General features: G+C 38.8%; 1 protein-coding gene across 1 annotated transcript in view; it reads left to right on the top strand.

The window, feature by feature from the left end:
• The window catches only part of CD226 (CD226 molecule), a 29576-nt gene extending 15668 nt beyond the window's left edge, over window positions 1–13908 (top strand). Inside the window, 3 exon segments of the mRNA XM_027781709.2 lie at window positions 2155–2493; window positions 10865–10973; window positions 13137–13908. Coding sequence (XP_027637510.1) covers window positions 2155–2493; window positions 10865–10973; window positions 13137–13290 — 602 coding nt within the window. The 3' untranslated portion in view covers window positions 13291–13908.
• The last annotated feature ends 206 nt before the right edge of the window (window positions 13909–14114 follow it).

Genomic DNA, 14114 nt, shown 5'->3' with positions numbered 1-14114 from the left:
AAAGACTGCAATGAAGAAGACAAGACTTCTCAGGGAAGAATATGTGGTTTATTGCAAAGCAGGCAGTTGCTGGTCTGAAAAGAGGCACAGATGGAAAGGATCTGACCTCTAAGAATATGACGTACAAGATGGAGAACTGGTTTCAATCACCTTTTCATTTACCCCTCTTCGCTAGCAGATCTGAATCTGAAACTGTGGATCTGAATCTGACATGAAGAAAAAAATTACTCATTCTAGTGTAGTGACTTTTGAGGGACTGCATTTCAAGACATATTTTGCAAGTGTATAGTCCCACCATAGTAGTCATTTAGTCTAATTCGAATACCACTTAGACTTCCATAAGTAAATTCTTGCTGGAACTAGCACAGTATCTTAAATGATTATCCAGCCTTGTCAACCATCTTCAGTAATAGAAATTTAGCTGTCTTTGGCAAGCTGTCCAAGAAGTTAATTAGCTTCACTTTGTTGTACCTTCTGTTTAGTAAATTTATCTCTTTCCTGTCCTTGTCTGTCATTAACTTTCTGTCTCCTTGATTGCAGTCTGCATAGATCTTCAAGTTCTTCATTAATTTTTTTTTAGGCAAACTCACTAGACACAGTTCCTTTTGTCTTTCAGCATTTTAATGTTTTAATCATACTTCTGGTCTCCAAAGGCAGAGAGAATGTAGTTTTTCTGTGCTGTGCTCCATTGATAAAAAATCGGAGACTAGACTTTTTCATTTAGCATTTCATAGAGACTGCACAAGTCTCAGAGATCACAGACTTCCACAGTGAAGTCTCTATCCTGTCAACATGAATGGAATCACTTTTTCCTAGATTTAGGGTAGTATACTTGCCCACATGAAAGCCTACTACTTTGCACCCGGCTTAGGAGGTGAGCTAGGCCACCCTGTGCTAATGATTTCTGCAGTATCTATGATTTTGACAACCCTGGCACTACCATTATCCAAAGCAATGAAGTTTACCAGCATTTTTTTCCCTAGAGTTTTGATAAAGATTTTATATCAAGGAGAATCTAAATCTAGCTCAGTCTAAGGGCATATTCAATTCCACCTAGAGTGCTACTGCAACAGTCGTCTCCTATGAATCTGGGTACAGCCTCATTTTAAAACCTTTTTTTATAAACAGATTTTGGTGCATTTAATGACTAATTTTTGCTATGTAATTTTGGTTTTCTGTCTCTGCTTCCAGTTGTTGCCATAGATAGAGGCAAACACATTAAAAATATATATTAGTGACTTTTTTCTTGACTTAAAGACATCTAATAAAAAAATTAACTAATTGAAGAACTTTAAATACTAGGCTTTTTACAGTGTAGAAAGAGCAATCTGATCATTAATCTTTTTCAACATTAAAGTCTTCCAAAAAATGACAGTGCTAGTCTAATTTATGAGAGATAGGCATTACAAAGCTGACTTTAGAAACCAAGTAGCTATTGAATCCTCTGAATATCAGAAACATTGACAATCTTTCTACTGATAATTCCCCCCCGCCCCCCACCCTCAATTTTTAAGCAGCGAATTCTATTGCGAAAACCAACAACACAGAGCTGGGGGATTTCAGTCAAAACTATTTAAGATACAGTATTTTCTATGGTTTATACATGTTGGAAGTCTTAAATTTGCCTGGAAGTCTCCTTTCATGCCACAGCCTGACTATCACACAGGTTTTTCCCAAGTAGAGAATATGAATGGATAATAATTTTTTTATTTAAGTGGCAAGGTCTGTGAATGGGAGAACTGTAGTTCATAAGATGGAATGTCTTTTAACATCACTTACTAATGCATGTCCTGAGGGTCACATCAAACCATTTTCTTATTATAATTAGTGTGAAAGCAGAACAAGACTATCACAAATTTAATTAGACAGGCCCTACAATTTATGCTGTTGAATATGTCCTGAAACTGTTAATAAAAGGACCACGTACTCAAAATGTATAGAAATAGCCTTCTTGCAATGTCATTGCAGACTCACAGTTCCATAAAGATTGTTTTGTCTAAACACGCACAAAAATATGGTCTGGTCATAGATAGGTATAAATGATATTTTTCAGTATTTCAAATGATTCAAATACCTTTCTGCTGTAAGTCAATTTCATTAATATTTGCTATACAGAAATTATTGATACTAAACTTACCTTGAATTAATTATAAGCAAGTTTTTATTCTTTGTGTTTTTCAACAAATGCTTTTGAGACACAAAGTAATCCTGTGTTTACCAAGCCTGGAGGAAACATTGCTTTTACTTGCCCTTATAAAATTGGACATTCAGTGCAGCAAATGATATGGGATAGGATTAAAGCAGATCAGGTAGATATCATTGTTCTGTGCAGCTCCTCAGGAAAGCAACACTTTGGTTCAGTTTTCAAGGAGTATACACTGCTGGGTTGCTCTGATCAGGCAAACTCCATGATTGTCATTCAAAATGTTACAGCTTCTGACATTGCAATGTACCACTGCGTAGCTACTGGAAGAAGCAAAACCTATGTGATGAGTTTTTACTGTGGCTAATAAGTAAAAGAGAAAGTTGTAGACATTTTCACAGTAAGAGCTTCTGAGACATTAGCACTGTTACCATATGAAATAACTCTTCAGTAACATGTGAAGATTTATTTGAACACCACATTCTGATTAGCAGCATGTAAAAGACAGCAAAGTTAACAAATAATCTTGTTTCCACAAAAAGAAGCTGGTTTTAAACTGGTCTGGTCTTGTTATAAGACTTTAGACCTGCTTGTGAGAAACTGGTTTGATGTTAGGAAGCAGACCCTTTGAAAGAGGGGAGAGGTCCCAAGTTTGCAGGTAGAGGTGGGCAGGAGGGGAATTTCCCATTAGCACAGTGCACTGCAGGGTCCTGAGGGCGAGAACTAGCCTTCAATGAAGGCCAAGAGCTGAAAATGTAAAAATTTGTAAGCTGGCCTCTACCTTATTTATGTAAGGAGGTTTTTTATGGGGAGCTGAGGGGCTGCCTAGGTTGTGCTGTGATTATCATCGCAGTTTGATTAGAATGGCAGCTTAGGTCCCCACACATAGACACTTAAAATTTCTCAAATTGTGAGCTGAATCCCACCTTTACTTCTATTTCCTGTTATGATTGAAAAAAAGAAAAGACTCAGTTTTGGTTCTTCTCTATAGAATGTATTTTGAAGAGATGGTTCTCGTACCACCCTTGTCCTTTTGTCGCAGCATTCAGTCCAGCTTCTGTTGTACTGCTTTTGTTCCTGGTGTGGGAAAATTACTTGGTGGAGTGGGGGGAATTAGAGAAAACTGGGACCTAATAGAAATGTAGTATTCCAGAAAGCTTTTTAGGATAAAATACAACTATGGCTTTCAGAATGATTGACATGCACGGAATGTACTTTACCACGGCTCCCTAAGCAACACCCCCTGCCATCTCAGCACCTGCTGGTAGGAGTAACAGAGGGTGGAGCGGAGTGGAGACCCCACAGCCAGGCTCTGTAGAGCTCCCTGCAGGAATAGGGACCTGGTGGGCTGATAAGCTGCATAGCAGTTGTCAGATAAAGAATATATGAGATGTCCACTGCTGAGCCAACCATTGTAGCAAAGTGACCCTCCTCAGATGAAATCATCTCACTGCAATACTGATGCACAACTCCATCCCAAAGTTACCTGCCTCCAAGGTACTACTACACCTCACCAGATATTTGATACCAATCACTAACAAAAATAGGTATGACTAGAGTCACTTGAGCTCCATCTAAATTTAAAGAAAATGGATGTGTTCTGGTGAATTAAATCTAAAGAGGGGAAATTGTCTAAACTCCTGAAATACCACACATTGATTTAGTGTCACAAGGTTAGGTCAAGCTGACCCACCCTCTAAAGCTCTAAGTTCTGGCTGACAAGCTGATAAGGTGTCACGACCCCCATACATGCACAGAAACTTAGTTGAAAGTAGGACAAAGATAATTGTGGGAGATCACAACCCCCAACTCAGATAGCCCCCGCGAAAGAGGGCACCCCCCCCAGTTGGGGAGCATGTGTAGCTAGTGAAAAACTTCAGCAGTGCTGTCTAAGGATGTGTGCTAATTTACATTGGAAGCCAGAAACTGGTAACCTCTCCTGTGTATGATAAATGAATATGCAGTGTACTGTAAAGTATAAAAAGTGGACAACTGAGGGGAGACGTTAGGGAAGACTCCATCTTAACTCCTGGGATCAGTGGAGGGGCTGAACCTGCCTTCTCCCCCACAGGGACGCCTGTTGGGTGAGAACTTTATTCTATGACTAATCCACGCTAGCTGTTACTAAGTGTATTGTAAGCTTGCTTTGCAATCAGTGTATTACCACTGGCAATCTTTGAACCTTACTCTGTCACAAACCTATATTTTGTATAATAAAACTCTTCAGCATTTTGTATAAGTCTCAGGAGATTTGAGTAGTTGTGATAAGGGATGTGACTCAGTGACGCTGTCAGCGGGGGTCTCTGGATCGGTCAGTGGAATCGCCCTCTGACACAGTGGGCTGTCAAAACGCAGGTAGCGGACAGGCTGGTCAGACACGGGGGTCTCGCCTTTCTTGGGAAACTGACAGGCTGGTCAAATATAAAGGGTTCAAAGAACCCCCCCTTCTTAACGTGACACCTGGTAATATATGAGTGTTAGTAGACATCCCTTTGACAGTACTAAGAGCTGTAGCATGGGGTATAAAAACATCAGAGTATGCTTAATCTGTTATATGGTTAATTAAGAAGTGGCAAATGTGCTCAGGGAAAAAAGTGCTGATCTGCTTTGCTCTGAATACTTGCCACAAAAGTCCATCAAATTGAGCAGAACATGAGAAGAGATACCAGGACCAAATTTCTCTTACTTCTGACAATTTTAAACATTCAAATTTTAAAATGTTGACTATATTCATATAATCATGTGTATCCAAATTGTAGAGCAAAAATTTTTTCTGTTTACTCCAAGTGAGTTGCAAAAAATACAACTTTAAGAATTACCAGTCCTACCTATACAAACTATCTTTTCTCCAAAAAATTTTAATTTCCATGCTTCTTTTGCTCTTGAAACAAATACTATTTACATGTTTTTGTTCTAACAATGCCGGTATAGTTATACTTGTTTATTGGAGGAAGAAAAGGTATAAAACCATTGAAGAAGCTGAAGTGCAGTATGATTCAGAAAACACCCCATTATCTCACTTTTAATTCCTCACTCCGTGTTATGAAGCAAATTTGATTTATTTTTCATTAATACCAAAGGAAGCAAAGTGTCAAGGGTTTCCAATTTTTTCTCTGATGTTTGGAACTGTTTCATAACATGCAATACTTCCAGTCAGATATGGAGAATCACTAAGGGGAAAGATGCACCAGGCCATGCATCAGCTCCCACTGCACCCTGTGCCATAGCCAGGAAGGTCTCTCTCAAACTTACGAGTGACTTACTGTGCTTGATGCAACAGCTGTGGCTCAAAAACCAAGTGGTGACAGAAACTTGCTGTGCTCTTGCTCTTCTTTTTTTGTTTGTTCTGTCAGTTCAGTCACATCATTTTCTTTGGCTTAGCATTACAGTGATGCCACACTGTAGCTTGGATTTGATACCAAACTCCTCCAATGTTTTTAGCCTGTTGGCGTGATTCTGCATGGGTACTGCAAATCTTCTCACCTTGCCCAGTTTCAGAGATGTTTTGAAATACTGAGTCTAGGAGCTGGGAGGATAGCTGCATTGTAAACAGTAATAAGGAAAACACTGTTTAGATTCAGGGAGAGCAAGAAGAAAGATAAGAATCTTTGTGGGTTTGGGCTTTTGTTGTTTTACTTATTTTTTTTTTGAGAAACTGTTGGTAAGAGGACCCCACAAATTTTTGAAAAGGAGGAATCTTGAGTGAAAGGAGGTAGAAATAAAGCACAGTGTTATTTGCAGAACTGGTAATAGCTCCAAAACTGCTGAAAGAAGCAGATTTCCTCATAAAATTACATTCACCTTTAGACAAGAAGCAAACCAGCATGGAATTCCTATGAAGAAAAAAGGGAGAGAGGAGGGAATGGGTTTTCAAGTGTGGGGAAAGCCTGTGTTATTCTTGCAGTTGTATCAGTAAAAGAGCAGGCTGCATTTGGCACTTTCAAACATTAATGAAAATAAAACCATGAGATTATTCATTATCACAATGTCCATTCTATCCCACAAAATATTGTGATTGTTGCTTTTTAGTAACAGGAATTTCCATGTGAAGTGGGAGTTCTGCAAATCTTTTATGTCCTCAAAACCTGGAACACATAAAGCAACATGTGTATGTAAAGTAATGTAGCCTTTGTTGGAAAATACAGAAAAAGGTGGCTGAATATTACATAATAATATAATGTGTTCAAGAAACTTGATTAATTTCTGATGTGTTCTTCACCATATTGCTCCTAAAAATTCTCCTAGTATGGAGATCGGTCATGTCACCAGATTCCACATCTGAACTAATTTCAGATTTTTACTTACCATGCTTTTTCCTTTTATTAGATTTCTGTTTCTGAAGGAAGGAAGCAGAATTAAAATCCATGAATTGTTTTGGATTGGGAAAAAAGGGGAGATGTCATATGAAAGAACTTAATTAGTAGGGTTGAAAAATAAATGGTTAGTCCACCTGAAGACCTAACCATTTTTAGAAAGATACATTAAGTTTTTTCTTGCCTTAACAGAAAGTGAGATAGCAAGGTCTCTTACACAAGGCCAAACAGAAACATTTTGTGCTGCTGTTTGCTCTCACTAGAATTGAAAACAACAAGTTGGTGGTTGTATTTAAATGTATACTTAGGGGTCAGAATTACATTATGATTTGTACTAGCCCTTTCACCAGCTTTGTTGCCCTCCTCTGGGTGCATTCAAGGACTGTAATGTCCTCCTTCAGCTGCGGGCCCAGAGCTGCAGGCAGTACTGCAGGTGAGGCCGCACCAGCGCTGAGCACAGGGCAAAGATCCCCTCCTGTGCCCGGCTGGCTCTGCTGTGTGTGATGCCCCCAGGGTGCGGGTTGCCCCCTCGGCTGCTAGGGCACTGCTGGGGCCTATTAAGGCTGCTGCCAACCAGCACCCCCCACCTCTGTCTGCAGGGCTGCTCTCCAGCCACTCTTCTCCCAGTTTATACTTGTGCCCAGCATTACTCCATCCCAAGTACAGAATCCAGCATTTGCTCCCTTCATCCACTGTCACAGCACAAACAAGCTGCAACAAGGCTTCTACCACCAGTCAGATCCTACTGTCTGCACTGTTTCTCCTTCTTCCAGAGGCCAGACCACACCGCTCCTTCGCTGCTACATCCAGGTTCTTCCTTCTTCAAACTCCTCCTCCATCCAACCTCCTCCCAGACTCCTCAGGGCTATTTAACCAGTCAGCAGGGATGAGCTACAGCTGCACATCATCCATGTCAATCAACCCACTGCCGCTGAAGCAAGACCACAGCTGCATGTTATCAATGTCAATCAACCTACTGCCTTCATTCCTCTGTAATCCACTAGGCAGGTGATTTTATCGTAGAAGGATATGAAGTTAGACAGGACTTTCCCTTTGTGAACCCATGCTGCTTGTGCCTTTAAGTCTTTCAGTAGCCCCCAGTAAGATCTTCATGGCACCCAGATGAAAAGCAGGGCACTACTTGTCCAGTCATTGAGGGTTATACAGTCCTGAGCTGGGAGGAGACAGCAATACTTCTGTGCCATTAAAAACAGAAGAAAACGTTGTGGTAGGGGGTGAGAAGAAGCAGGGTTGGAGTGAAATTGTATCTTCCTTCTTCCTTCTTGAATTCATCCAGTATGAACACAAGATATCAGACCATGTTTGTGGGTCTCTACTCAACAAATCACCTTTCTCTGGGCATGGATGCATTCATGCTGGATTTTTGCCTTTCAGTTGTAGGCAAAACTATTTCAGTGATGTCTAGTTAGCATACTATACGTGCCAGTCTAGCAAGGCATGTGACAAACTGCATGAAAATCTTTAAAGTGCAGTTCAGATCTCTTGTTAAAACAAACAACTGTCTGGTCCATCAGTGCTTCCACCTCAAAACCAAAGTCAGTGCACTGAAGGTTGGAAACCTTTCTGCAAAAAAAAATCACAGTCTTGCAGAGAAAAAGCCAAGGTTATGAAGATGGGGAAGGTAGGAACATATTGCCTAATACTTAACAATCAGAAATTGTACTGATGCTGAAAATACACTTAATAGCCTCCCATTAGCATATTGCCTTTTATGAGAATACAAGAACTAAAGGAGGCACATGACAAGCCTCTGACACGTTTCTGCAAAATCTTGAATGTTATGTTATAAAGTCAGTAATTATAAAAAGTTTTGTATAGTTAAAGGAAACAAATGCCTCAGGATGGCATTGCTCACTTCAAATGAGAAAAGGCAAAAGGGCTTTGAGTTGTTGTCAGTTCTAAAAAAGAAATCTAATTATTTTTGTCATCCAAATTTAACTGACAGCTGATAATCTCAGCCTTCAAACTCATTAACTCATAGATGATTATCTTGACCTGATAAAACTAAAGGTGAAACTTCAGGAAAAGAAAAATGAGGTCTGGAGTGTTTAGACTGAAGGGTGGGGACGCTGCTGAATTCTGGAATTCTGTCCAGATGCACCCATCACCATGATGATAGTTAAATACGAGATTCTTGCTTTTTTTTTTTTTCGTTGTTGCTTAGAGGATGTTTTCTCCTTATTTCTGTGAGTACTTACTGGCACAGGTAATTATTTCTGTGGTATGTAACTAGATACTTGGAAAAAAAGACATTATAATTTCTCCTGAATTTGGACATAGCTATAAGCACCACTCTGCCATTTTAAGTACACAGCAGTTTAAAACATGCTGGAAGTAGAGTGATTTCATATGCAGTTGTAATGCAAAAGGCATCAGTTCTTGTTATCAGGGAGCCTTCTCTATTATGTTACACACTTTCAGCAGCATAAACTTCCGAACTTTCTTTCTTTTTTCTTTCCAATAAAATAAGATTGGGATTCAATCAGAAGATTCTTTTTTTAATGAGTATTTTTTGTTAACCTTTCCCACGAGCACATTAATACTAAAGAGGTGTGCCTGAGCAAGTCTCATCTGGTATTCAGGAGAGCAAGATAAGAAGCTGTGAACCTTTTTGATCCAGGAGAAGAAAAGCCATCTGGTGATGGCCTGGCAGCTGGGTAGCTGGGATTACTGTCCTTCGTGTTACTGATTGTTTTCCTTTGCCTATGAACTGAGCATGTAAATTTCTTGTCTACTCAGAATGAAAGCTCTGTGTGGCAGCTGTGGTTTCATATTCAGATGCTATCCTTCTCTGTGCAGTGAGCAGAAGATTAAAGATGGACTAACCTAAAGACAGCTGTTAAGTCCCTGTTTACTAGTGAATTGCTAGTGCTTATGTGAAACACAAGAAACATGTTTATGGCCATAAGATATGACCACCATCTCTTGTAGTAAATAATACAAGAGGCATTGCTCTTTTCCATCCCAGGGCATCCTCACTTTTCTGTACCTTTTGTATGGTTTTACTCCTACATGTTGAGAAACTGAAGAACATGCAGGAAATATTTCTTCTTTGCTAGGTTAACTGGTCAGTGTCACACCCAGTGCTTGCCTCATCGAAATGTTACTGACACATAGGGTCATTCGAGACCACTAGAAGTTGGTAAGATCACCTGGCTATGATGTTTTCTGTAGTAGCTGATATTGCTAGCCACAAATACATTATGTACAGAAACATTGATTACCTATTATTTGTGTTTGCTTGCTTTTTGTACTATTGGTCTCAAGTCTCCAGAGCACTACTCAAAAAGGTGCAACAGAGAAGCAGCAAGCAGGGCACTGTGGAGGGCTGCAAAAAGCTGTCTTGTTCTGTGGTTGCATGCACTTTTTTTTTTTTTTTTAATGCGAGCACTAAACAAGTTCAGAATTGTGACAAGAGAAAAATTTATAAGTGTTTTAAATGCATGATAACTGTACTGAGGACTTGTGTTGTGGGTTCTCTGTGTGACTTTATTACCTCTCTTCTTTCTCTAGCCTTTTTCCCCTCAAAAATGAGAATATAACATTAACTTTCTGCAAACTTGAGAAAACCGTAAGAATATTTTGACTTATACTTTGAAGACACTGTCTTGCCAGTCTCTACCCTTTAGTTATTACATGTTGCTCCTTAGCTTCAATTGAATATGACTCCATACTGAAGAAGTCAATGCATTATAAGCAAAGTTACTAAAATATAATTTTTCCTGCCTTGGTTGTAATTCTCAAAGAGAGGATTTTTGCTTAGGCTACAACAAATAAGGTGCGTTTCCTGTCATCCACCTTCAAAGCATGTACAGTAGTACTAGGTTATTACAAACAAGTGATCACAATGGGAGAAATTGTTGTGGAAATATTTTGTTAAAAAGTGAACAGATTTATTTTAGAATTAGAGAAGAAAATAACTGTGTGCAGCACTGAATAGAAAACCTCTTGAGGACTGAAGTATCTTCCCGGTACTCTGAAAAATATCCTGTTGCTCATGGAAGTATTGAATGATTTTTAGGTATCTCTTATGGAAAAAACTTTACAATGCCAAGTTAAGTAGTCTGAGTGCTTTTATTATCCATATATCAAGTCACTTATGTATTGACTGCTTTCTCACCAGAGGAAGGAAGGAGACAGAAACAGATTATACAAGGCACCACTTTTTTCTTCATACCACTGTGCTGTGTTCACTCACCTTTGGTCATCTCAGTCACAACTTTCATAAGAGCTAAGCAAAGAAGACGTGGTTGTGAGGGTTGAATACCGAGCATGAGCTGTCAGTGAACAATGTCTCTAAATAATCATTGGTTTTCAACTTTGTCACAAAAAGTTCATGCTGGTTTTTAGAAAAATACTAATCATATTTATTACAATTGTATTTTAGCAACTTGGGATCACAAATGGTTTATTATCTACATAGATGGAGGAATTTCTGCTGATGTCTTACTGATAGTCTTTCCACTGACCTGCATCACCACTGCTTATTGCAAAAAGTGAGTAACAAACCAACTTGCTTAATATACTGAAGCAAGTGAGTACAAAGGTTTTAACAGCTTATCCTACTATCCTCCTCAAAAAAAATTAAAACACAAGTAGTTGTGGAAATTAAATTTGCTTGCCAAAATTTTAAACTTGAAAAACCTGATTCTACAGCCTATGAAAAAGTGACATTTTCTTTCCCCCCACTTTTTTCACAATAAGAGAAAAAATGGCTTATTCAAGTTCCTTAGTCAGCTAAATGCTTACAGTGGTATTAGCTGAAACTTCAGGCCAAGAGTGATTTGTCAGGAATAACATAAACCTAGGCATAGGTTGCTCCTGTTACGCACATAGAGAAGGAAGGGTGACACCCTGAACTTTTCTATATCTTCTAGCATTATTTGTCTTCTGACTTTATGTTCCAAATTTGCTCACAGCTGGATCCAAAATAATAGGTTAAACCGTTATCTAAGTTTACTGTATTCCTTGCCAAATATACACTAATCTGATCCAGAATATCTGCTTCCAATGAACAGAAATAGTGAGCAGAAAAAATATTTCTTCCCCTACCACAATATATGAGGCGGCTGGAACTTGTTGGCAATATATTGTTGTATTTTTCTGTGAATCAAAGGGCCTTTTTATCTGTGTCCAGGCTTTTACAAAACACTGCTAATCTCACGCCTGTTAGTTTGCAAGTCAGAGGAAAGACTACTTGGATTTTTACTGTATTTATTGGTTTCAGGGGGAAAATAAGCAATACCAGCAATATGTCTTGTATGCTGGAATTAGGTATTTTGGACTATACTATCATGTATGATGCAGTTCCCTGCAATATGTTTCTGACTTAATGTGTGTCATCTGAAGGGAGATGCAGAGGTTCACAGAGGCCTTATCAAAACCTTTGTACTCTACTCAGATGCCAGTAAGAGCAGCTGGACAGCTGAAGCACTCATATTTTGCACTGTGCATTTCTTAAGACCTTTCTCTTCTGTATCTGCTCTTTGTATATCACTTGAATATTATAGTCTAATCTTAAACTATAAAGACAAAAAAATTGGAGTATTTAAAAGTATGATTATCCCTAGTCACTATTTTTTTGATGAAGATTCATTAATGTTTTACAGCTACATTTAGAGGCTCAGCTGTGTCCATGTTATTAACAAATCAGCTCTCTTTTGGTTTGGTAGCATTTGTATTATTTGTGTATTATTCATACCTTTTTTCCTCAAGTGACTACTTGTAAAACTGAGACAAAAAATTGTATCCTGTGATACCCTTTGCCTTTATTTCTTCTAGTTCAGCTTCACTAATTCATTGGGACAGCTGTTTCAGTGATTCTCTGTTCTTTTTGGATTGTAACAATCAGTGTTTGGAGCTCTGAGCCTTTTTCCCCCCTTAATAATGCTATTCAAGGCCTAAAGTTTAGAGGTGGAAAGATAGGAACCAACATCACTGTCACTACCTTGCCTCTTCATACCCTAAGTTGGGTATGTTACGCTGTGCTTAGGGAAATGGCTCCATTCTCACTGTGGATGTGAGAATGGCTTCACACCTGTCTCCTCTCAGGTGGCACTTCTGTATTATCCAGCGATGAGCTCCACTGTCAGTATGTCCTTATAAAGGTCTCTGACCTCCTGCCATTTCTATTTCTCTCATTCTGATTGTTGGGTCCCTGTTTGTATCAGAGTGAAGCTCTTCTGAGGGTGACCATAGGCTAGGGACTAGCTATTTGTTTCAGAAACCACCGTTCCTCCCATGCCAGTTAACCAAGGCACCATCACATTAAGTTGTCTTAATGACATGACTAATTCTTAGCCTGGTCAATAACTTCAGAGTAATTCTTGTTTTCACTGACATAGGAGATACTACTTCAGTGTCTGATGTATGTGAGGGGAAGGGGCATTCCACTGGTGCTTTACCAGGCAGCTGATGCGGGACACCTGGGAAATATATTCAAAGTAGAACTTCTTTTTTCATATGAGGTGAACCTGAAATGTATATGTAGAAAACAGGAAGACAAAAAATATTTTAATTGATGGTTGAATAGTTCCTTGTAATAAACCAGCATATTAGGAAAATCTGCCATTTTATTTCCTTTTCAAAGTTGTAGCCTTTTTAAGAAAAGTCTTTCAATTTTTTTTTCTTTTTTTTTTTTTTCCCTAATGTTCTTCTAGCCTGCTAACTGTTATAGAAGATCCAGTTTTCATGGAACATGGAAGAAGAGAGGAATCATCACTCTGGCAGAAAGAGGAGATTTACGACAACTGCAGAAATGTCTCACACAAACCCAAGAAAAAATCATTAGATGCCTTCTTAAGAATGAAGTAATGAAAACACAGGCCTTGTATTTGACTTTATTCTCTTTGCACCAGTGAGATGTAGAAGGTCAAACTGGCTATGCAGAACACTGCCTGGGCTGCTTTGGCTGGACACCTAGCCTGGGCCAAGTTATATCAGGTGTGTCTATGTTGGATTACAGCCTGCAGCATTAACATATCCTTTGATTCATATGTAGAGTTAAAGATTATTTGTACTTCTGCAATTTAATTTTTTTACCCAGTAGATGTACTCTTAAGTAAGAATTTTAGAACAGCTCTGATACGTGGAATAGAACTGCATATGTTTACATAAAGTTAATTTGGTCTGAGAAATCTGTGTCTAAGAAGCCTAAGTGAGAGGTTGAGAAAGAAAATGTGCTCAATGTTGTGTAATTCCATGATTTTTGCATCTCAAATTGAAAGGTCTATAGAATAATAAATTCCCAAGGCTTCCCACACAGGTGGTGTTATTTTGCTGCCGGGCAAACAGTTCAGCAGACAAAAGCAAATATATCAAGGATCCTTCAACCTAGATTTAAAAGTATGAACAGAAGCTTGCTATCTGACAGCTGTGTGATTTTACAGGCTTCTTGCCACTTACTACAGCTAGTTCAGTATTACCTATTTGGGGATGGAATAGATGTGTAGCCCTTGCTCTCCTCCCTCCCTTTTCCCCCCCAACCTTTCCCCCCATGTCCAGGAGAAAAAAAACCATGAAGACTGTCACTGTCAGGTTATATTTAATAATAATTTATTATAAGGTTTCATTGCACCAAAAAAAAAAAAAAAAAGAGAACATGGGAGATACATGAATAAATGATGCAAAGCAGAAAA

This window comes from Falco peregrinus, chromosome 3, assembly GCF_023634155.1.
Source record: "Falco peregrinus isolate bFalPer1 chromosome 3, bFalPer1.pri, whole genome shotgun sequence".
NCBI lineage: Eukaryota > Metazoa > Chordata > Aves > Falconiformes > Falconidae > Falco > Falco peregrinus.
The sequence above is the reverse complement of the archived record's forward strand: the minus strand, read 5'-3'. Positions and strand labels throughout refer to the sequence as shown.